Below are 25,794 nucleotides of genomic sequence, written 5' to 3'. Positions count from 1 at the left end.
ATACAAATACCTGCAGCAAGCCTACAGGTATGAAGGCTGCAAGCCTAGTAACAAAGAATAATTTTTTAGAAGGAAAACCTGTTTCAAGTAACACCTGCGGCTTATTCAGTGCTAAATATTGAAAGATTTAAAACGTACTAATATGTAGCATTCAGCAAGTCATTTTTATTTGGTTACACTTCCCTGAAGTACATGCCACAGATGTTGCTGCGTGCCCTACCCTGGCAGGGAGAAAATAGATCAGTCTACATGCTGAATTTAAGTAAACTGCATCAACAAAAATGGGTCAAGTGAAACTTCAGCAAAATATTTTACTTAATACGAGTGCTAAATTTAAGACATTCTTGCACAATTTTAATGATGCTTTTTAACCTGCTAACAGGCACTGTTCCACTCTTTCTATTTATTGAAGTCGCATATTTGAAAAATTACTAAATTGATTTTCTCCAGATGATTTTTGGAAGGAGAATTGTGGAACTGCCTTTTAAGTTCTGGCAGAAGTTAAAGGCAATTGTTAGGAACGTCCTCTCGGACAAGGACTTTGCAGTAACACTTCCAAAAGAAACTCCATAAACTTTCCAGTAGAACTTGAGAACTTCAGTATATAAAGCGACACTGATCTGCTACGGTCCTGAGCTGCCTCAAAACCTACCGCAACTATCGGGTGCAGGGTAAGGAGCAGTAGTGGGCCTAACAGCAATATCTTGGTATATATGAAACATCTTACCACAGTACCAAAGATGAATTGCACTCGTTCCTGTACTTCCAGAAGCACTCCCTATCCTTTCCCCAGTCACCTGCCAAAGCTGCCAAACGCGCGATCAGCAAGCGTGTGTGAGAAGGGATGTTGCCAAGTCCCAGGCAGGGAGCAGGGGAAGTAGAGACCGCAATGAAGAATGTAGAGAAAGACAGGGTCTCACCGATCCCACAAAGCCACCACTAAGCAGATTAAAGGCGAGACAAGCCCATTTGGGGAAAGGCAGGATTACGGCAGAAGAAAGGCTCTCCTCTTCCCTCGGAACAGCTCCTTGCAGTTCCACTGACAGCCCTGTCTCTGCCCTAAATATCTGAAATAACCCCAAAAATCAAATGGAGGATCCTTAGGTGAATGGTGTCTACTTTGGACAATTAAGCACTCCAGCACTTCATTCTTCAATTTTAACTTGTCCTAGAACTGGAATAAAAGTCTACACAGTACTAACAGCGTATGTTGATTCATTTACACATAAAGCTTTAAAATAGTGTTCAACTGAGACAACATATATTAACAGAATGAAAGCCAGCTATTGAAAAGCAGTGAAATGTTTTGCTCACCATCCACAAGATTGAACCAGTGGGCTGTTCCACCTGTTGAGATCCACTCCACCTGGATTTTACAGTTGCCAGACCAAAGTCTCCTATTTTCACTGTGAGGCCTTCATGAAGAAATATATCTAAACATTTGTTAAAGAATTTCTGTAGAAAACTTGAGTAAACAATTCTGAATTTTCTGACATGATTACAAAGTGCCTGGTTAGGTTATCACAAATGCAAGCCAGCTATCCAAGAATATTGATGATTATTTTTTTTAAACCTGCTACAAGTTGTATCTTAAACAGAGGAAAAGTAATTTTATGGCATCCATATTTACAGCGTTAACATTTAAGACTAAACAAGACCAGACATTTCAGCATTATTTGTACTTTTATCTTTATGGTGAGTTAGGATAGAAATCACCTGTGTTAATTAACATCAATGACTGCAGATACTTAACTAGTGTCAAGAGACACATAGGGAAGCAACATAGAAGTCATCACAACTCAAAAAAGAAAACTAAGAAAAAACAATTACAAGTAGAAACAAGTATCAAAATCAAATCTATTTACATAAAGCTCTCTGGCAGACCTGAGATTTAACTATGATTTAACTATCTCAACTGGAAATACACACATCTGTACTGTTTGTAATCTATCTACTTAATAGATTTGTCTGTTAAGATTGATAGCCAGCACTTTCTTTGTTGGGATTATTTTAAGAAGATACCATTTTACAATTTCATTGAAGAATGTTTTAAGTTGAAAAAGATGATTCAGAAATATAAACATGACAGACTCCTAGTTCTCATTTCCATGTCAGGAGAAGAATTAATTTATTTCACCAAATATGGTCATCATTATCAAGAATCACAAACTCCTGACCTCCTATATACTAAAATGATTATTCTTCTAGCTTAACTGAAAATGGGAATTCCCTTACATTATGGAACTACTGAATTTGGTGTATTTTTTGTGATGACGTTTGCAAACATTCTGTTCACATTTTATGAAAGGAAGTTAGAATTTATGCTGCTAGCTCAATGGCTGCTCCTCTTGGCAATTTCAAAAGCAGGCATTTTCAAAGGCAAAAGACATCAGTTCACAATATTTTTACTCCATATGCATTACTAAAATTGCATTTTTGCAAGAAATATAGTGGTAAAAGGTTGCCTTTTCTTGAGTTTAAAGTAAGATTTTTGGCTTCATTTCTGCCAGTCATATGAAAGCATTTTAAATGTATTAAAAATATATGGGAACAGTAACAAAACCCACATGTGCACACATACACCAGCATGCGCACACACACACATATCTCCCATCAAGTAAAGAGTGCAGCTTCTCTCCAATACAGCATTTGGATAACAGAGAATTGCATAAACACCACTTAAGTAAAATAAGACTTTTGGAGCGCAACTGTTGCACGTCTTTTTTCATCTTTATCACAACAGTTTGGTAAGAAAGTACATATGTTCTATGAAAGTCCTTGCTAAAAAGTAACTTCTTACTCATCAATAGGAATTACTCATTCGTTGTTATATACAGTTGAAAGAGCTAATTCAACCCCCCAAAAAGCTCCATATTAACAACAAATCACTCTCACATGAAAGGAAATATGATTAAGTTAGGAAAGGATACTATTGGATTTCATGTCTCTGTGGATGATATTCTTTGCATGTAAATAGCTGTGAAAGAAAAAGCAGAAAAGTGACATTATGAAGGCTGTTCACATAAACTTAGCCTTTCGATTTACTGATAGACACTGACAGTTTATTAAATACTCAACCATTTCACAGACCTCTTGCTTTAGTCAATTTACAGGATGCATCTACTTTGGGAAAAGAGAAACGTAGCAAGCGCTAGCTGACGACTACTGCCTTATGCATTAAAGTGGAAGCAATGCAGTAAATAAATCTCAGGAAAAGAAAGAGTGGCACCATTGTTATGTAACCGTATAATGCCCTAGAAAACTGGGTGCTGTCCTCGTATGCATGAAATTTGTATGCTATGCTAAGGTTTACTTTTTACAAACTGCTTTCATTTGCAGTCACAATACATGTCCCTAGTTTTCTGGGTGTCTGACTGGAAACCTGGGTCCTGATCTACAAAATGGATGAGCACTAACAGCGTCAGCCAATGTCAGCATCTTCTATGCTACGAACATTATAACATGTTCTGAAAGAGAAGTGAGGTGGTTACTGTATCCACTCAAACATCTGGAGAATGCTTCCAAAATACATCTGCGTGTGCAAGCCCTGTAGCTGTAGAATAGGAACAGCCATCCTCTCATCTCACAGGAGCACCATGAGTATAAACTACTGTTTGCTAAACACTGCAATGTTATAGTAAGTAACACAGGGAAGAACAAAAAAAGTTAATTCTGTGTTTAGAATAGGATCTCATCTAGTGCACTACAGTAAGACCTCAAGCTACAAAAGAAGATAAAATACAGAAAAGCTGACTCTTAAGTGACTAGTGGTCTAACATGAACTAAGGCAAGAATCTATGGGAAAAGAAATACTAAATGAAAGTAAGAATGCATACAACAGTGCTGAATTAAGGCTGGTATACCAAGTAAAGATTTTGCGCATTCTGACCCGTTACTATTTTAGCGCAGTAACTCCACGTATTAGGGTTTGGAGAAGAGAAGGGAAACACCATTCCAAGAACGAAAATAACCAGCACTGTTTATCCTACTCACTCCATTCCCTGTGCTGTCTGCCGAGCAATATCGATGAGCTGGAACATTTGGAACTTGGTCTCTTGAACATGCAGGTGTTTATACAGACTGCTTCCTTCACACCACTGTGTAACAATGGCCAGGTTATCTTTAGTCATGTAGCCCATAAAGAGCAAAATATTAACATGCCGAGTCTTCCTAATAGAAAGTAGCAGAGAGAAAAATTATTACCATTATGAAAAATGTTTTCAAGTTCTTTTAAAAATGCATCCCTGGCTGAAGGAACATATTTCAGCTTTTGAGTCCAAAAACATAAGCTTCCTGCAAAATTTTTGCTAAGTGGATGTGCATGTAAAGTTTGTTTTTAAAAATAATAAAAATATGCTACAGTTGCCAATTTATAATTTTTAAATAAAATCAGCTTATTTTCTGCTTTTTAGTTAAAATACTTCCTTTTAGTTCCAAGGAATTTATTTAAAATCAACCTTTAAGAAAAAGATGTCATGAAAATTCAAGGGTTTTGAAATTAGTAACCAACATTCATGCTTGCAAGTGGTATTAGAAAAAGTTATTGGAATAACAGAAATCACCCTGAAAGTTGTGAAAAAGTTACAACTTTAGATAGAAGACTAAATCCAACAGGAAACTAAAGGGTCATTATAAACTGTGAAGGAATTAACAGATGAGAAGATAGTTCTGATATACTCCAACTGGTTCAGTTCCAGGATTAACATTACAGACAGTTAACTGGACACTACAAAAACAGTATTTGAAAGCAGAAAACAGTTATGTAGATCAGAGCATACATTTAAAAAAAAAAGTAATTACACTGCCATTTTAAAAGGTACAGTTCAAGTATGCTGTCCAGTGATGAGAATTATGGCAGAATTTATTAATCCTCACCTTTTACTGCAGGCCAAATGTGACCTGAACAGTTACGGACATTAGTATTATTTATCTGAAAAAATGACTTTCAGAAACAGTAAAGAACCACTGAAATACTCTGTATTATGATTGCTGTCTCACAGCTCCACAACAATATTCAGAAGTATCGCTATATGCTCTCTTTTTTATTCATCTTCTCTGGAGATCTGCTTTTTGTGTCTATCAAACATAGACTACTGGGCAAGACAGCTTAAAGGAGAAGTAGTCTCTTGGAATAACAGAATTTAGCAATGAAACTACCAACTCACCTTAATACAGCCACTTCATTTCTGAAAGCCTGGAACTGTTCTGGGGTTGGATCTACAACCTTTAGTATCTTCACTGCTACATCCCCTGAAAATACATTTACCATAAAAGTTACTAAAAATGCAGCTGCTTTTTTTTTTTCCCCAAAATAACATTAACATACAGTATACTTAAAATTCCTTATTTGTGCACAGTACTGTGCACTGTACACCTCTAGGTTAAGATTTTCCTGCAGACATATAACTTCTGTTGTATCAAGCAATTCATTTACCTGAATTTCAGTTTAATGGAAAAAGTCATTAATTGTTCACATGCTTCCCTTCTATTTTTTAACAGCTATGACTGGCTAGAACTACATGTATGCTTTTTGCAGGATACAAAGCTACTAAAATCTCAAACAGTTGTTGAGAAGGAAGGTATTCTAGTGTAGGTGCGTTCTCAGCACATTATTTCAAGCACGGTCACATCAGTCTCTCAGCTTTCAAACAGTATCCAAAGTTTCATCGCTTTCCATTTTCTATCCAGCTTTAGCACACATATATATTTACACCTTTGTATTTTTATATAATTAAGTTGATATATTAAAAGTTTTTATATATACATATATATGTATATATACACACACATTCTTTTTTAATATAAACTTTATTTAAAAAACAAACTTCCTAGATTTAAATACTGCTAAATTTCAGGAATGGGAGGGATAAATTTTCTATTCAGGAATAGCAGAAAAATCATGAATGAGATAACTGATTTTAATATTTCAATAACAAATTTGGGGACTACAGTAAGCAGAATATCTTACTGTTCTTTAAGCCAATACATTATAAAATTTACTTAAAAGCTTCATTTGAATTGCTTTCAGTGCCACTGCTCGCTTTAAATTTCAGTATCTGTTAAAGGGTAATACAGAGAGGAATATATGATGATTCAGTGCTATCTGTTTAGAGACTGTTTCCAGAGAATAAAGTTGTAAAAACCTTTACAGTGTACATCCAGAAAACAGTAAAATCGAACCGATTCAAAAAAGGTACAATAGTAGAATGAAGCCGAACATTCTAACAAAAGTAAGAGCACTAACAGCAAGTCCCACCAATTCCTCAGCAAAAGTAGTAAACATCATGTTCATTTTAACTATGGGTGGACAGCATTTTAGAATTCAAGAGGGGGATAAACTTGCCTTGACACTGTCACAGAAAGGTAAAAGCAGCTTAGGAAAACTGAAACTTCAATTTTAGTCCACATGCAGTAAAAAGATTTGAGACATGCTATACTCCAACATAGGCTTACCCCATGGTTTAAAGGCTGCTGCCACTTAGCATTAGAGAATCATCCCCTACGTTAAAAAAATCTCTAGAGTGACAGATTTCTCTGCTACCGCAATCATTAATTATTTTCTTCTTAGCATGGTCTCTTTTCCAAGATATATTTGAAAAATATGGTAGCATGTCTCTAGAATATAATGATCAACTGAATACATTAGGAATACTAACCACTCAATTAAAAAAATGTTACCAACAAAGTATGAGAAGGATATGCAAACTGGTACTTGAAAGTTTTACAGTACCCTGAGTGAACTGCAGTGTCTTCCACTGTAGTTACCAGTTGCTTAATTTGCTGTATAATTAGAAGTCACAAGGATGCACAAATATTGAACACATTATTATACATTTATATCATCTTCCTTTCACTTCAGTAAATGCAATATACTCCCTATTTCATCCTCTAGCATCTTCATAAAGAGAACCATCTCGCATTTGCAGCACACATAATGTTCTATAACTTACAGATCTCTCTGCTTGCAGACCAGAACAGGAGAACATAACTGGTAGAAAGATTACACTTTCATGTGACTACCAAAATGACAGGCTTTGAAGTAGCCAGTTCCTACCACAACTCCTGTTGATGTACAATGCAAGACCAATAGAAGGTCTACCAATACCTGCAAGTATATTGCTATGAGCTATGCCAAGACAAGGCAAGGATGCAGCATCCACTGATTACAGGCCAAATGTTTTCAGATTATTTTTCAATATATTCTCCATTATGATCCTTGCTCCACGGATGAAAAGATGTTTTTAACCTTACACTGTTCTTACTGAATCAGGTGCCACACTTTTTTTAGGCTTGATGGCATCTCCCAAGCAGTTTTCTCTACAGAAACAAATACACAATAGCACTTGTTTTGTTTAGCAGCAATCTGAAGACAAATCAGCTTCCGCCACCCCCCAACCACCAAAACCCTAGAACTGATTACCAGGGTCAAAGGGGAAATGTGAGTGTTTATGATAGGTAGTCTTCCAACCCATTTAAACTGCCTTGGTTCTCTTTCCGCCTTTTAAATTTAGAAGCATGCTACAGGACACTACAGGATCCAAATGGGGTCTGTAACAGAAGTGGTGCAAATATGAAAATTAGTACTTAACCATCAGAACAATCTGGAAAAATATGGAAGTGCAAGATACCTGTTCAACGAGACACGCACTCCTCACAGCAAGACTGTCCTTGACACATTGTTATTTTGGAAGACTGAATGAGGGAAGCTTATTGGAAACCTAATACGGTTTGCGTATAAGTTGTATGCAATCTTCCGCTGGTGCTCTCCAAAGGTTCATTGCAAACAGCGCTTCATAGTTGGGCATGTCAGGAAACCCAACACCTCTAACTTAATATAGAATTTTTACTTAAGTTTGCAGCAATCTGCCCACTTCAATTAACTTCATTTAGCTTCACCAAGACATTTTTATTGCTGCATTTGTACTGTTAGAGTAGGTTACTACAAAAAAGTCTGCAGTTTCACTAATTTGTGCACTGTGAACTCCCAGTTTCTTCAATTCTAACCAGAAAAGACTTGCAAGAAATATAAACCCTTTAAATCCTTTAAGGTCACACCGCAAATGACAGTTACAAAAAAGAAAATTTTAGTAATTTAACTACGACTTTCCTGAGAAATGAGGAGAACTAGAAACAGTTACCATAAATAAGATATTGAATCTTATCAAGTTAGGTGACAGCTCTACAGCCATCTTGTGCACACAACTGAAAGTTCTTTGTAAATATGTAGCTCAAGGTATTTCTGTTTAACATAGGAAGAACCAGAGTTCTTGATACATTAAGAGTATTTATTAACATGAAATTTAAGTATATTAACAAGAGATTCACATTTATTACCTTGTTTAGGAAATCTTACTTAACCTATCTTTCCTCTTAATTTCTGTGTTCTATTTCACTTCTATAACGAAAATCAGTTTAACTGTTCATGAATATTACTTTTAGCATAAGAATAGTCCTTCCATGGATGTTGACAACATTTTGGCTTTAAGACCTACAGGTATGTATGCTTTAAAAATAGAGGGTGGACGATAAGTTTCCAGATTTTTTTTTTCAGCTTATTTTATGGCAATAATGCTATTTAAATTAGGACCTGGAGGGGTTTGTGTGTGTTTCTTTTTAAATCACAAGTCCTGAATTTGGAACCTAATTCTGTAGTTCTGCAGTGTGCCTCTTTTCAAAGTATTCCAGCTAACTTTATATCATAAACTCTCACATCAACCATTTCTTCTTTAGAAAAACTCCACAGTAAAAGCAATTTATCCTTATGACCTTTCCCTGTCACCTTGAATATAACTATGCTAATTAAGCCACTGAGGTATTAAAAAAAAGGTAAATTTAACATCAAGCTGTGAAATTTCCCAGCTAATTCTGATATTTCAATCCTGCTAATGGAAAGTGAAATCTGCTCAGAAAACAAGCTGTTGTAGAACATGGTAATAAAGAAAACAATGTTGGCTCCAATACAGCAAACATGTAGATGGCAGTTGTAAGATTCAGATTTTGATGTCTGTTCTTTGCCTTAATTTCCCCACTGTTAATATTAGGAAATTAATATTTCTCACCTAGTACCTTTAGTGGTAGATAAGCACACAGCACCATTAAAACAATTTTACCTTTTTCTGGACTGCTGTCCTACATTATCAAAATTTAGAGAAGACAGTAACACTTGTCAAGAACTTACCATGCCATTTGCCTTTGTAAACAGTTCCAAAAGAACCTGACCCTATTCTGGTAGAAAGCATGACTTCACTTGCTTCTATTTCCCAGTAATAACTGGAATCTCTCTGTCCACGAGGCCTCTGGAACAAAAATTGACATAGCCTTCCTCTAAGCATTTAATCAAACATATATACATACCAAGCATGAAATAAATTCCTTCCTACAAGTTTAAGATGCACTGAAACCCTGAGGGTTTTGTCCTGCGTTTTGGACTTTTGTTTTTCTCCTCAGTTTTTCTCCTCAATTTGTGAGGGGTGGTGGGTTTTTTTACCAAAAACAAAACAAAAAAAACCCGAAAGACAAAACATTTTCTTGGATGGCTTTAACTGCTTAAGAAGCTATCATTAAGTTCTGCCTAGAAACTTAAACCCCTGATCTTAGATCTTAAGAGGAACAAATACTTTATAATCAACTATTTAAAGACATCTGAAATACTTAAGAAACTTACTGACTTTTTCAAAATTACAATACTAAAATTCAGGAACTCATTTGTATATTTCAAAGGAATAAACCAAAAAGATGAGAGCAAAATTCTCAAATGTTTAAGTGATTAACAACTGTGAGTCCCACTAAGCAACTGTACTTTCATTTTTAAATCTTGTAAGCCTTCAAAAAATTTGAGATATTATTCATTATTACTCTAACTTCCCCCCACCACCACCACCAAGTTTAAATCAAGCCTTTGAGGGAAAACTTGCATTTTGTTAAATCTATTCCCTCCCCTTCCCCCCGAGACATTTTGACTAACTTTACTATGAAAATGATGGCATTATCAATATCCATTTTCTATGGAAGCTATGGCAATACAGTGCAAATAGGGATAACAAGGCTAACTTTAAATATATTTTAAAAGAATAAAAAAGATGCAACCTCTAAAGATTTAAAAAGGTAATCCTTTAATCTGTACTGAAAAATAATTTCACAATACTGTCTGAAATTAAATTTCAATCCACACCACTTTGTTCTGGGTATTTATTTATAACACAAGGCAATAGTACTATCTTTCCCAAGTTAGTCAAAATTATATTGCTATTATATACACACAGTGCAGAGCAATTCAAGATTACCATCAGCTTGTATTGCCTTTTAAGTACAGAAATTTATCCCAACACACGATTACTCCCAGCCTAGTTCAATATATGTTAGAAAAAAAATTAAAAATCAAATATTACCATACTTACAATTTTGTTTTTTTCTTGTGTATTGGATCCAGGGGCTCTCTCTCTTTGGGCTGGGACTGGGGTTTTGGGCTGAGACCAGCCAGTGGGGCTCATATTGTTAGGACTTCCAGACAGAGCAGAGGGTGAAGCTTAAATATAAAAAGAAACACAAAAAAATTTATGAACCAGAAAATAAACACAAAATAATATTATATGGTTGTTTTTGTTTGGGTGGTTTGGTTTTTTTTTTGGAAACCATACCTGATTCACTATGGCTTCGAATTGCATCCTAAAACAGAGGAGATAAAGTTAATAAATATATGAGAACATATAAAGGAACAAGCAGGAATAGCGTTGAAATCATTCCTGACAGTTTCAGTCAAGTGTGGTAGAGTATTGACCAACACCCTCCAAAAGATGACAGCTTGGTTATTTTCTAGTTACAAGAATCCTATATGCTAAAAAAACATGCAATTTGTGAATTCTTACAAAACATTAAAAATATTCGCAGCATATTAACAGTTATTACGATGACACGGGGCGGGGGGGGGGGGGGGGGAAGACACAGAACAAGAAGAAACACCAGAAATACTGTCTGCATTCCCACCACTGGATTTTTGTACATGCTTGTATTTCAGATCTGGACATAGCTCCTGTGATAGTCCTGTATGTCTACAGGGCAAGTTCTCAAAAAGGTTTTGGGTTACAAGTAGGAAAACTTTTAAAAGCCCCTAAAATATTCCAAGTCAATATACATTTGAAATATCTCTGCTGTACTATTTCAACCCAAAAAAGTCTAGTGCCCTAATACAAAAACATCTAACTTTCAAAACATTTTTCCACATATTAAAGTTTGGTGATATCTGAAAAGCATGTTCTTACACAGTTCACTAGTTGGTACAGTGCGACAACTCTCACCTCATGCCACAGGCACTTTACAACACAATTCTACAGCCATGCACAAGATAAACTAAGCTCTGACAAACATGACTTTACAACTTCTCACCTGCTATGTATTATCCCAAAGTACATACAGGAAAGGTAAAATATCCAGGTACTGTATAAGTACAAAGCAAGAACATGCACTACAGAAATGTTAAACACTGTCAAAGTTAATAGAAGTCAATTCAAACTTTCTAACTAATTAGTAGAATAACAAATGTAAGATTTCATAGGAGGACAGAACAAGCCTACATTCCACCATACAGTTTTCAAATTAAACTCAGGTTATCCTTAGTAAAGATTCATTTATCAAATACATCATTTTAGCTAGTTAGTTGCATTCTCCCAGGCTTGACTCTATATACAGTATTCTTGCAGAGTACCTCTAGTCTACGCCTGAGTGGATTAAAATCTGCATAAACTACCAATGAAGAACTCTTGCAAGTTACTACGTTTGTCCATTTTGAGGACAATAAAAATCTTTAAGAAGCCAAATTAATAACAAGTGATGGTTTTTGTACATCAGCCTGAGAATGGAACTGCTTTCAAGTAAGCTGGCAACGGATAACTAATTTAAAATTGTTCTCATACTTATGTATACATAATTCTTATTTAAGAAAAAAGGGTTTTTGAGCTTCAATCCTGATGTGATGTGAATATTTTATTTTCTGCTTATGAATCCTACAGAAAGTGAACCAAAACCAGTGTTCTTTAGGAGTTGTTCTTACAACACAAATAATACCATACACAGTGCTGTAGCCTGTCACCTTTGCTTTGATGTGAAACAAAAATAGTACATCATGTTCTTAATCTAAGGGGTTTGTACAGTTATATTCAACAAAATAGTTTCCAGAGAAAAAAAGCCACACAATAGATGTGATTGAGAAGGGTTTGCTTTAAAAACTGTGTGACCAAATGCATCTCTAGTCCAAGCCTATTCAAATTCACACCAAATTTCATAGTAGTATGGATTCATCCAGCTAAGCTAAAAATTAAGCTCTTCTGTCAATTTGCCTCTTCCAATTAGTGTCCTCAATATTTAAGTATAAACATGCTATAAGGATTTTCATCAAATCAGCTCCAGATTAAACATTTCATGTGGACACTGCCATGGCTTACAAGTTATAGCAATCCTGTTAATCACAAGAAAACAAAAGGCACCAAGAAAATACCTACTCTTCCCCTCAAACAAAATCGTCTGCACCAGGAACTGGGAGAAGCATTCAGGCTGTTATTCTAGGCCAACACAGTAAGAGATAAAAGAAAAGAACAGAGGAAGTATAGAAAAAAAAATTTTAAATTAAATGTTAGGATAAATGAAAGAAAAAGTAATCTAATTTGTTTGATACATGATAATTAAGCGCAGTAAAACTTTTAAGTAAGTATTCCTATTCAAACCCAAAAGTTCACTAGTATCCCTCCTCTGGTAAACCAGTTTGTTAAGGTGGTCTTTCTCATGTCATACTAGAAGGTCTCTACTACCTTTTTTTTGTGGTGGTTTGGTTTTTTTTTTTAATTTTTCTTTTTTTAAAGTCTTTTGGAAAAGCAGCTATTGCCTTTAAGACATGACAGCTATTTTAATTCCGTCCCTATGATATTATGAAGAGCCAGAATAGAAAGCATTTCTGTCTTTACTGCTATGCATAAAGGATAAAGAAGGCAATGTCTCCTTGAAGGCTCATCACACTACAAAGTTCCATAATTAATATACTCTTTCTTGAGTGCTTCATTACTTTTTGTGCCATAAAAGATGGTCAGCCAGGCTTCTGAAGCAGTAAAAAAGGCTGTAAGCCTAAGAAAACCGAAGAGAAAGGGAAGGTACCTTTCCCCATAAAACCCAGCTGACACAAAGCTTCTAACCAAAAAAAGCTTCATGGGGCTGCAGTGCACTTTTCTTCAGTTCCACCAAAGGTCCAGAGGACATCTCTGGTCCATTTCAGAGAGTCTTCACACTTCACAGAAGCCTATAAACTACCAGCTGAAGATGCAAGTGAACTTGGTAGTCAATAGCTTTTGCTTGGCCCAAAGAGTTTTTAAACTATTCCAGAGCAAAAACCCAACAAACAGTGCTCTCTCTGAAGTCCTGCAGTTCAGCACTTTCTTTCTGCAAGCCTTTCCTGCACACCACTCCCTTATTTTGTTAAGGCTATCACAGAACAAAAGAAAACAAACACTTTAGGCCTGACTTCAAAGAATTGTGTCTCACTACTGCCAGTCTAAGGGGGGTGGGGGGGTGGGGGAGAAAAAGGTACTTGAAAGCAAGTAACAGCAGAAATATTCTCAGATACAGATGGCTTTAGCACACAAGCCCAGAATTGCTGTTAATTTCGTACAGGTGTAACACAAAACATATTGGCAATAAGCTTTGACTTGAGTATTCTGAGAACTACATCCAGACTTACAGTACGTGTAGTCTGATTTAAAATAAACACCAGCCCCCCAACAAATCCAGATTTGTAAGTTTGAAAGAACATTTTTAGACATGCCTAAAAGTATTTCTGCAGCAAAACTGAGCTTATTTTCTTTTCAGATCTGTGAAACTTGATTGTTAAGCTCCTCCACATCTTTACAGACACCAAAAAATCTACCTAGAACTTCAGCAAAGTTGATACAGACTGCAAGAATGAACTATTAACTTTCTATGCAAATGTGTCACCTATATTTTTTATCACTCAGCCAACTAAGGCAAACAGTAAGCAAATGACAGAAAGCAAAGAAGAAAACCCAACCAGTGACTATCAGATGGCCAGTCACAATTTTAGTTTAACTGTATGCTATTCCCTCCCTACCAATATTACCTCAATTATCCGGCTGTCTACAGGCATTGTAGTGCTAACCATATGGACATTTGGTGTGGATGTAGATCGCTGTCTTTGGGAGAGGGAGCCCTCAGAGGAAGGATTTGATGTGTTGAATGTGAAGGCATGAGGTGTAGAATACCTGTGCTGGGAACTGAGAAAGAAAGACAAAAAAAGGGAAAGTTGTGGTTATTTTCTCCCCTCCAGCAACTGAAAAATACTGTTCTGTGTAACCTGTCCAAAAGCAATATACACAGAATTCCAAACAGAGAAAAAGTTGGGACTTACAGGCTAACTAAACTATTCAGTCAGCTGAATCATTCCCAGTTTATCTTAGGAAATAAATGAAAAAACTTGAAGGTCTTGTCAGCTCACATACTTATCTAGTGTGTTTAACATAAGTCTGTTTCTGCCATTATAAATTTTGCCACAGTTAACCTCAATCCCAATCAAATCACGTTTAATATACTGATAAAATACTAGCTCTGCTGGATTAATTCAGGTCTGTGAAATTTAACCATACTGCTCAATTCAAGCCTGTTAAACACATAGCTTAGGAGCTACTTTTACTGCTAAGCCCTGAATTTGTAAAGGTCTGCAAGACTGTTCAATGGTTCACACAGAACAGCCAGCAAGGAAGTCATGAAACCCAATACCAGTTAAAAGGAGGCCAACACTAAAATCCAGTTCAACAAAGAGTTATAAATCACAGTTAAGGTCACTCAAACCTTATTTATCCCAAATCACACAAGTATCTTAACTGAAATCAGCCAGCCTTCACAAAAAGCTTAAAAAACTATCAAGTTAATGAGTCATTGTTCAACAACACTGGACAGTGAATAAGATGGCAAAGAGAACATAAGATCAATTCCTGATGCAGATCCCACTAAAATAAATAAATAAATAAATACATAGAACCATTTGCAAGTCAGCTACGTGCTCTGTGCCTCATTCCTGAATAGGCCAAGATTTTTCAAAGGGATGTAGAAAAAACAAAAGATGGCCTGCCCTCTTCAGCCTCTAGAATTTCAAGGAAAAGAATACAGGCACAAATTAGGATCAGAAGACAGGCCCCTTTGAAAGGAAAGCAATTTTTATTCTAGCATTTAAAACTACAGGAACATTCTCTTTAGGTCTCCAAATTTTCTTTAAGAGGAACATATTTTTAGTTTCCACTGTTCTCTCTTTAAACTCTTATCTGTCATCATAACATTAGAACGTTATTTTAGTTTATTTATGCGAGTCATGCAAAATGAGCCACAAATCCTTACATGTATACTACCTGCTCAGATGAAATAACATTCATTCACAAAAATACCAAAGGGAGCCTTGATTTTCTTAGGCAAGAAAACAAAGGTCTCCAGAAAACCTTTAATACCTTCCCTTAAAATCTTAAGACTAAAAATTAAAAATATAAAATCCCAAATCAATGTTTTGCCTGAATCTAAGAACAAGAAAGGACACTACATATTATCTATGAAGTGGTGTTGCCTTCTTGCACATTTATCCCAACCTTCTATAAGATTGTTCCATTTTTGAGGAGTTGGGGGTGTTTTGGTTTTTTTGTTTTTAAACAACTGTATTTTCCAAAACAGAAATGACAGGTAATACTAGCTTACCTAACAGGTATCCGGGAGACAGACTCCCGCATCCGTCTCATTGTCAAGGGAGGTAGTGCAGGGACACCACTGTCACTGATATTTGAATTTGGGAACAATCTGAAATATCAACAAAAACAATTACAATTTCAACTGCTACACTACCTCCTGTACAATGCTCTTTAAAGCTGAAAATTTAAAGGGCTGTTTCTTTCCAGCATAATTAACTTCATGAACACATTCCTATCTTTACATAATACTTTTCCTCTGTGTATGGTATGACTAAAACCCATGTCTTCAGACTCCCAAAGAAAATTTCCATGTGTTCTTTCTAAACTTAAGATACACATCATTTTACATCAGACTTCAGATTTTCCTGAAGGGGTATTTGACAACAAGTTTTTAAAGTTCTATTAAACCCAGGTAGCACCAAGTGGTACAAGTCATCCTACACTCTAATGACTAGTAATTATAAGAAAACGTATAACTATATGACCAAGTTTAGTTATAAAAATTACAATCACTGAGTAAGACACATAAAATCAATTATAGGTTTTAACACTTTTGCATAAAAGAACTTCTTCTAACATAATGATTTTCAATGTTTTCTAATCAATATTAGGAAAGTATTATCCTTCATCAGTTTTCTCACCATTCCATGCATTTTCAACAGGGTGTCAAAAGCTGTAGCAGTTCTGACCACTCACGCTTCCAACAGCTAAAAAACAACTGAATCACGACCTTTTTTTCTTCTAACAAAAGTGTTATGCGAGAGGAATTACTATTACTCCGTTGAAACAGAAGGCATTATAACAACTGCCTGGTCATTCAAGATCTTTGTTTGCTTGTCCCAGTATATTAACATTTACAGCAAGAACAAAATGCAGTTAATGTAAATGGCCTTCTTCACCTGGGAATAGACAATCATTGCTGGCTGTTTTATGAAATCAATACACAAGTTCTGTATAGTGACGAAAGTAGCTACAACTTCCCAACAATCCAAATTTATCTCTATGATAAGAGATTAAAAAATAACAATCCTTGTCTGTCACAGAGAATTACTGTTGCTATTGAAAAGGAACAGTCCTTACAAAAGTTGCCTGATATTGCTCCAGTCGACACACATAGTTGGAACTTTAGTGCTGCAATGTTCGTGGAATTTATAACCACATGTCTGACACCGAAACCCATTTAGCAGAAACTTCTGGCAGATGTCACAGAAAGCAAGCTTTAGAAATGTCTTCCGAGCCTAGAAAACACATTAAATGATTAATCCAAGCTTCTCTTCATTAACTGATATGAACATCTTCAGAGCCTGACATAAATAAATACCATGTTAAAATGTTATCAGTGCCCCCAAAGTGCTACTGAACTTAAAGCCACACTTGAGTATTCTTGCATACATTTTCAGTTTGGTTGGAAACCTTACAAACATTTAGGGCTTTGTTTGCCTGACTATTTTTAAAAAAAAAAAAAAAAGGGCAAAAAAAGGAGGTGTTCTGTCACATTCAAAAGCACTATTTTGTGCTCAGTAAGGTGACAGAGTTGGGTGGGCCAAGAATTGGTTTTTTTGTTTTAGTATCACCAAGGAGATGAAGGAGAATCAGATCGTAAGAACCACGTCATTATTTTTATTAGTCAAAATGCTTGTTGTGTGTTTATGACTAACCAATACCCCTTGCATAAGAAATAAATTCCTCAGTAAATAAAATAGTTTAAGGAAATTCTACTTCTTTAAATGGCATCTAACATCTTTTTAAAGCTTCTGAATATGAAAAAAGATTAAAATGAACCAAAGGGTTTCTTCTGCCGGAGCATACTGTGGAGGAAGGCTCGAGCTTTGAGCTTCTTCCAGATCTGAAGAAAAAAATATTAGTTTTCTGGTGACGAACTGCAGACGATTTTATTTGTAGTTTTCTAAAAATGTAAAGTAGAAGGTACTTTCAGTTTTTGTAAATCAATCCTAACCTTTCTAATGGATGTAAATGATAACCCTTCAGTTTTGCCACTTGGCACAATATATTTCTGGGACAAAACAACAGAAAGGCTAGAATATAGGAGTAGAGTTCCTTCCCAGGAAGGACAAAATAATGCAAGGTAAAACTGTTAGAGTTAGGCATTATCTCTTTGTTAAAAGAAAACAAAAAACCAGCTCTATTTATTTGCTCTATACTAAGCAAATACTCCATTATTGAGGAGGAACTACAAATCTTTCACCCCCTACAAGTCTTTCACCCCCCTCAAAACACTCTGTCAAATTACAAGGCAGCATTAGCTCACAAAACAACGTTATGACCTTGCAGAATTAACAGCACCCCTGTACATTCAGTACAATTACCAACAGTCCAGTGAAGCTGCCGAAGTTATCCAGCCTTTTTTGACTGATGAGCCAGAGACTGAAAATGCGAGTTATCTCCCAGTTCTGGACTTTAAAGACATGATATCTTAATATGACAGTTACAGAAATATATATTTATATAAAATAAAAATGGCAATCATCAGACCTTTGAAGAAGATGCGTAGTGTGAGCTTTTAAAGTCTCTGACACTAAGGAATCACTAAACATAAACAGAACTCTGGCATTTCATTGCAAATTGATATTTAGCCAATCTAATTTGTGGGGAGTAGGGGGTGAAGGAATCAAATCATCACTTCTGAAATCCCCCCCTGTGCTTAGAAAGCCAAAAGGTACATAACGCCTAAAACATTCTTTCACTGAGTATGTGGTTCAATTGATACAATTTACATCAAAATACAGAAGAGGAAAAGCTTACAAAATTGTGCGTAGTGAGTGGAACATGATCAAGAAAGTCCACTTGCAGTTCCTCTCCAATCAAGGAGGCAGCATCTGTATTCCAATCCAAACGCACTTTTTTCCTGAAAGAAAGAGAAAACAGGGACAACAAAATTACTTCGGAGATCAGAAGTCTGGCCTAATCAATGATCTATGTTTTGTGAGTTTTCTTGAGTAAACTGAAAACAAATACAAAAAAGTATGGCTAACCTCTTATAGTGAGCTATATTTCAGTGTCTTTCACTTAAAAAATTAGAAGCAACTTTGAAAACATAGCGATTCACCTCTTTTTCTGTTTATTTTTTAACATGTAAGTCATTTAGATATATAGGTTATTTGAAATAAGACACCTAGAAGCTGTAATGGAGTCAGAAATACCCTTATAAACAAAACATAAGAAATTATGAATGGCAGACTTAGTGACATGAAAGCCGGATTACGTGCTTCAGCACTGAAGTTACTGGTGACCCCAGAATGGACTCAGTCACAGAGATGTAAACCCACAAATGACTGCCTCATGATTGAGGCTTGAAAGAGCATTAAGCCCAAGCCTTACGAGGTGTGAAGTTAAATGTATTAACTCCATGAGATACCTTCACTCCCTCAGCTTGTAAAAGAATCATTTGGTATTTAATAGCAGCATCCCCGGTCCTACAAAAAATAAGGAATATCTGAAGTGAGATTTAAATCCAAACATTGAAAAGTTGTAGAGGAATGTAGAGCCTTAGAACTGAGCACACAGAGGAGACGTTCATTTAAGTTGGCTAAGGAACACTAGCACTGAAGTTTACTAACTACAAATGCAGAGGAGAAATGCACCTCAAACATGAAGGCATATCACATCATTTCATCCAGAGTATAACAAAAGCCTCTGTAAGATGCCACAAGCACTTGAGTGTACCCCTCAATTTTGCGCATTTTTAATACTTAGCTTTAAAACAAAAATACAATTTTTAATACCCAGGAAGATGAAGGAGTTGCCCTAGAGGAGGGTACAGAAAGCAACATGGAAGCGTTCACAACCAAACTGTGCTTTTAAAAGAGACTAGCAAGAGAGAGGAAGAAAGCATTATTGCTGCTATTCTAAAATGAAGATTTTTACATTCTCTAGTTGAAAGTTTCACATATAACATTCCAGACTCTTACCCTTTTGGTTCAGTAAGAAGTCGAAAAACCGCACAGCATTCTGGCTGCAGACCTCTTACTTTAAGTGCCTTCATAAGACAGTCATGTAAGGTCATCCCATTTCGCACATTTACCTGTGACCAAAGGAAAAAAAAACTTAGTCAATGATTGCAGAATTTGTTTAAGCTTTTTTGAGGGAGGAAAAGAGGTAGTCATTTTTTTCTCCTTTTCTTTAGAAGTTCCAGTAAAACTGCACACCTGTTCACTTCTGAAGTTAATAAATCGATAAATAAAAATTACTTGTATTATGTAAGAACAGACTGCTGTGCCTTCTGATTTAACTCGCTGCACATTAAGCCAACCTGTCAGGCAGGCACGTTTTTCTGCTATATACGTAACTATTGTGTACTTATGCAAAGGAAGTTCTGGAGCCATTTTATAACTTTTCAATTTCTTACAATCACTAAGTTTCTGTGAAACAGGACTTTAAACAGCACTCACAGAAGTAGGGAGCCTATAGAAGTAATAGAAATGCAGGCAAATGGAGTTACCTTAAATATAGAAAAAGGCTTAATTTAGATTTCAGAGAACTTTGCGTAAGACTATTATTAGTACACTGAGCTCCAAGAAATCTAATAGAAGTGTTCCCTCAAGAAGTTTCACTTCAGCTTTAACTACCATACTTCACCGTGGGCATCGAAGTGAAGAAAATGGTGACGGAAATGACTACATGTTTTACTTCATACAGGCATCATTGTTTAGGTCAGCCAGCTACTGTCTTTTAATGTTAAATATGTAAGCAAAGTATCTTCCTCATGTATATTGGAAAAATACAGCACTAAGGTAGAGAAATACAGGTTCTCAAAATACAGATACACTGCTTTCAAAATACGTCCTCTAGAATTAACAAACTGATGACAACACACTTAATCACAATAAGACCTTTTACGAAGCTTGACATTTCTCTTGCCAGATACACGTCATAGCGTTAGCAATGGGAACAGTACAACATTTCTCACATAAAGGTAATGTAGACTTACCACTGTGCGCTGCTTGTTGGGCAAGAAAACACGAATAGTATTACTAGTTTTGGAAGTATCTGATATTTTGCCATCATCAGATGCTCGGCGTTGATAACCAAACTGCTGGACGATAGTAGGTGAAATACAGTTTGGGCCATCAAAGACAGAATCCTTGAGTCCAAAACCATTACTGATAGTCTTCCAAGCTCCCTGAATGTGCTCCATTGATGCAGTCTAAGAAACAAAAACTGAGAGTCAGGGAAAATTACAATATCCTTCGCTACAAAGTGGTACTTTCTCTTCCTGAGACAACAGACCTCACAGCCTCTTTTGAAAGCATCTGAAGACTGCACTGCCTTCTCCCTTGTGACGTGATCAACCCACACATACATGGTACAGTTCACCCACATCTGCAAAATTAGCCTGAGCCTTGAAAGCATTTGATTTTCTGCACATAAACAGATCATCAGTAATATACGTGTAATTCCTCTCACTGCATCTCTGGTGTCACAGGAGCAGTTTACCATCATGTTAATTTACACAATCAGTGCCTGAGGGGCCTTCAGAAAGGTGGCTAGATGCTAGCTGCAGGCCAAAAGAGTTGTCCTGTAAGCCAGACCTGGCATGCAAGCATTAGCACAGACGGTACTGTTAAGAAAAAGAGGCCCAACAGGAATTATAATAAAAAGCATTCATTGAAGAAATTATATTTTTATCAGTGATTTGGGGGCTTTGGTTTGAGGTTTGGGGGGTGGGGTGGTTTGTTGTTTTTTTTTTTAAAAAAGGGTAGCAAGTTTAATACTGTTGGGATACAACGAAATACATAACATTTTAATAGTATCACAATTTACATAGTATGAAACAGGAAAAAAAAAAATCTATAACACACACACACACTATGCTCAGTTACATTTCAGCATAAACCTCTCCCAGTGCAAGGACATGAACAACCCCCCACATACTTTCAAATCAGCACACAGTACTATTTTTGCACACTCAGGGACAAAGATGAAGGTATTGGTGTATTTTTTCCCCAGTTATTACAACGTCAATGCAGCTTGAACTCCAAATTATACTCCAAATGCATCTTATTCAAAACTAAGCAAAAACAAAGTCTGAAACAGTTTTGAACAGAGAAGTGTACTCCTCGCTAAATTTCCAAACGTTCACATGCTTATGACGGAGAAAAGACGACGGTGTTTGTTACAGTTGAAGACCTAAAGTAATGGAATTTGTGGAAAAAAAGATCTCCACTAGTGTTAAGTGTCCATTTTGGGATGCCCAGAAGGATAAACTTTGAATTTGAGAGTGTTCACTCACGGCACAACTCGGAAAAGTCTTAGCTAGATTTTTAAGTATTTAACATTGCTACAGACCTAAACCCAGATCTTACTAGTAGCTAGAAAGGAAACATGTAAAAACAGACTTAAAGAAAAAGGCTTGGTTCACATGAAGCACCTACCATCGCATGCAAACCCTGCAGCAGCAGAACTCTAGGGCTCTTACACTTTCTGCTACAAAGGGATCTTTTGGCCAGTTCGTGAGCATTTCTTTCACTGGCAACGTACACAGTGACAACATACGTATCCTCTCCTTCCCTCCTGCCAATCATTGTCATTCCTGCATCAATGCCATCAGTTGTGCAGGTCCAGTTGTTCAAAGGTTCAAAATATTTAAATGTCAATAAGATTTAAAACTCAATACCCAATTGAAATCTAATAGGATTTAGATACTTGGAATTTTTTTTTTTTTTTTTAATCTATGGCACTTAAATGACAAGTCTTTACATTTGATGTAAAAAGGGGACAAGGAACGGGAAGACACTGAGACATTCTGAAAAAAGGAGGGAGGAGGGGAGATAAAGTTGAGGAATACAACTGAGTTCAGCATGCACAAGCAACAAGTACAATAATCTCAAAATTCATATGCATTGCCCTACAGTCAGGAATCAGAAAGGTGAAAAAGAAGTTATGTACAGTTGCAACAACCGTATTGTGCATATGGACAGCTAAAAGAGTAACTAGTTAGATGGTAACAATGAAAACAGAGTGGAGATAAACTGTTAGATAAGAGGTGTAAGATGAAACCCAGACAGCTTGTTCTCTTGCCTCCTCTAAACTTACTCACTATGGGGAACCCTACTTCATTTCACACTTCCAGGTAACACATGAGACCAAACAAGAAGAGAAGCTCAACTGGATTTCTCTACTGAGTAAGCTGAGATAAGGAATAGAGGGGCAACCATCAAAACCTCCCTGTTGCCACTGCTGACGTTGACAACACCCTAACATTACAGCCTTTATAGTTAATATTTAGCAGTTCCTATAGTTAATATTTGGCAGTTTACATGCTGCCAACATTTCCTGAAAAATACAACAGAAAACAGGAAATGACAAAAATTTCAAACTTGCACCTTGACAAAAGCTAAGTGTCATACAAAAAAGGTGCTTCCCTGCTCTAACGGTGTTCCCTCGTCCAAATGTGAAAGGCCTACTGCATACTATGAACAGCCTACCAAATATGAACAGCCTACCAGAGAAGATCACAGAAACATGTTTTGAGGTTGCTGTACACACAGTCAGAAAAACATAGAGGCAGTAACTGCTATCAGCCTTCCATACAATACAAATGTCAGCTGTATCTTTGATTATGCATTTGCATCCTTCTCTTTCTTGGGATCTTTGCCTCCAGTAAGTGCTGGATGTTCTCAGGACTGTGTATGTTTGGCATAATCCTCTCTTCCAGCAATGTCCTGCTTTCTCTTGCCACCATGCTTCATTAGTGCATTTTTGCCATCTTTTTGGCTGCAGCTGATGATTGTGTCCCTGGCAGCTTGGGTTCTCTCACAGATGTTGAGAGTTCTTTTTCTAGAAAATGAAAGTACTTCCTCACCTCAGCACGCAAACTTAAAACATGCCATCCTTAGCTCTCCTTCCTGCCTAAACTGAAGGCTATGGGTTCTACTCACACACTTCCAGAAGGAGCCACCACCAAAGGGAGAAGATGAGAACTTAGCTCAGATCTACCCTGGAGTGGACAAAGACCTGCAAGTGGCCTGAGGGTATAGGGGTAGGGGAGAAGAAAGGGAAGTTGAAAAGATGTTCGCAGTCTCCTGCAGAGAGACAGGGAATCTGTGATGAAAAGTTGCTAAACCTGCTCTTGGCATCCATGGTACAAGGGCATGCAGTTGGTAAGGTGAGGCTTGCTGAAGAAACAGCAGTAATCAATTGTCCTGACTTTTGCAACTGTTCAGAGGCCACCCTCATGTAGCATGATAGGAGGCTCCAGCTCCTCAGAAATACCTGTTCACCCAGGCCAACAAGAGACTAACCAAGAACACTTTGATTCTGATACCGCATGGGCAGCCACTGGATATGTTCACTTCTCAAACCTAGTCACTGTTCTTATTTCAAATTATTATCATGGAAGAATAGAGACAGTCATAGAAGCTGCTTCTTAAGAATTAATTTATGAATGATTTACACCTTTCACCTGCCCTCTAGTGTAAAGAAAGCTAGCTTAAAAAAAATTATATGAATACATACAAAAACATGCACTTTGAACTCAAACAGCTCACTGCATACATAGATATGAGGTAAGAGAATTAGCATGGCAACTACTTGACCAGCTCTGAACTGACAAAAACCCTGTATATATATATATATATATATATATATATATATATATATATATATATGTAATCACACAACATAATATTGCACATACACACACAATTTCTAGTTGGTACATTGAACACAGAAGCAAGCACAACAGCAGAAGACAACAGACACACTATTTCACAGGACATAGGTTAGCTGCATTTCTGGCGACCTTAACAGATAAGATGTGCACAGCATAGCTTACCTTTCAGTGCCCTGTAACCTGTGCCCTAGCATTGATTTGTTTATTCATTTTGGGTCTTTTGCTCCAACCAATATTTGACGAAAGCCATTTTTACTGAAACTAAATTCATTTTCCCCAACCCTCCCAAGATCCACACCATTTCACTCCAGTGAAAAGACATCTGATATGCTCTAAATAGAAATTTAATTTAATATAAAGGAGGAAAGATTTTACAATGATGGCTTCATAAATATATAATTCTTAGTTTGTCTATTCCAGAAAAACTAGTTTTTCTTCCTTTAAATGAGTTACAAGCATGTTTCTGAAACATAATTATTACCAGATATTAGATTTACGTTTATATGCCATGCTCGAATAATCCATTGCCAGTTTAATGTTTTCATGCATCTTTAAAATTTTTCTTCCTGCAACTCTTCACTTTCATGAAAATTACTTCAAACAGCCCATCTATGACTGAAAAACTGCAACAGCAACATTCAAAGAATATTTTAACATATTAAAGTACGAGCATATCAGTCCTCTTGTAGACCCAGTACTGCTAGGAAACTGATACTGACTTGTTTCATACTAAACATTCAATTTGAGCAGGAAAAAACCTCATCCTATTCCTCCACCTCCCACAAGTATACTGCACATTGTGACCAAGATTGCACTTCTAACTACTACTTTTTGCATAGATTACAGATTTTGATAGTGAGTCATTTGAACAAGCATTAAAACCAAATGCAAAAAATAGCTATGCAATGTGCACACCTGACAGTAACAAACTCCTAGAGGTCATTCACTCATATCCACTCAGATCATACACTCATATCATTCATTCATATCCAAAAGATACTTTAAGTTACTTTAACTTTTTCTACGACTAGCAAAAAGCATTTAGTCTGAACTGTTAAAAATTTCAGTCTACCCCCCTAAGGAATGCTGAAACTGGTAATGACGAAGCCTGAAAGTTCGCAGGATACAAAGCTAAACTCCTCTCCTTTCCTTTATTTCTGAAACAAACACCAAAAGCTTTTAAAGAAAATGTAAATTCAGTTCCCTCTCCCAACACACACGCTGCCATTTTTATACACACGAACAATTAATAGTCACATTCATGTTTACTGAAATACCTATACAAAGGCAAAACATCACAGAACAAAACCCAGAATCCATTTTGAAGCTTTAAAAGCTGGTTATAAGAAAAGGTTTTTTTGTCTCTGACACAAAAAGATCAATAATACATTTAACTGTGGTCTTTTCTCAGTTCCCCTCCCATACAGTAATTCTCAA

At 36.4% G+C, this 25,794-nt stretch overlaps 1 protein-coding gene across 7 annotated transcripts in view; it reads right to left on the bottom strand.

The window, feature by feature from the left end:
• RAF1 (Raf-1 proto-oncogene, serine/threonine kinase) overlaps nucleotides 1-25,794 on the bottom strand; it is a 45,550-nt gene that overhangs the window by 5,239 nt on the left and 14,517 nt on the right. For 3 of the 7 annotated variants that reach the window (XM_075513627.1, XM_075513625.1, XM_075513626.1), the window contains 14 exons: nucleotides 20,674-20,889; nucleotides 19,655-19,767; nucleotides 18,489-18,591; nucleotides 16,806-16,963; nucleotides 15,736-15,834; nucleotides 14,117-14,270; nucleotides 12,495-12,554; nucleotides 10,638-10,665; nucleotides 10,398-10,525; nucleotides 9,179-9,296; nucleotides 5,166-5,250; nucleotides 3,994-4,170; nucleotides 2,931-2,977; nucleotides 1,315-1,433 (listed from right to left, as the gene is read on the bottom strand). In XM_075513627.1, the coding sequence (XP_075369742.1) occupies nucleotides 1,315-1,433; nucleotides 2,931-2,977; nucleotides 3,994-4,170; nucleotides 5,166-5,250; nucleotides 9,179-9,296; nucleotides 10,398-10,525; nucleotides 10,638-10,665; nucleotides 12,495-12,554; nucleotides 14,117-14,270; nucleotides 15,736-15,834; nucleotides 16,806-16,963; nucleotides 18,489-18,591; nucleotides 19,655-19,767; nucleotides 20,674-20,880 (1,596 nt within the window). In that variant the 5' untranslated portion in view covers nucleotides 20,881-20,889. Of the gene's footprint in view, nucleotides 1-1,314; nucleotides 1,434-2,930; nucleotides 2,978-3,993; nucleotides 4,171-5,165; nucleotides 5,251-9,178; nucleotides 9,297-10,397; nucleotides 10,526-10,637; nucleotides 10,666-12,494; nucleotides 12,555-14,116; nucleotides 14,271-15,735; nucleotides 15,835-16,805; nucleotides 16,964-18,488; nucleotides 18,592-19,654; nucleotides 19,768-20,673; nucleotides 20,890-22,117; nucleotides 22,268-25,794 lie in introns of those variants that run through there. The other 4 variants (XM_075513621.1, XM_075513623.1, XM_075513622.1 and 1 more) reach the window with 4 other exon arrangements.

Source organism: Mycteria americana, chromosome 11 (genome assembly GCF_035582795.1).
Source record: "Mycteria americana isolate JAX WOST 10 ecotype Jacksonville Zoo and Gardens chromosome 11, USCA_MyAme_1.0, whole genome shotgun sequence".
Taxonomy (NCBI): Eukaryota; Metazoa; Chordata; class Aves; order Ciconiiformes; family Ciconiidae; genus Mycteria; species Mycteria americana.
This window is presented reverse-complemented; position numbering and strand designations above follow the sequence as displayed.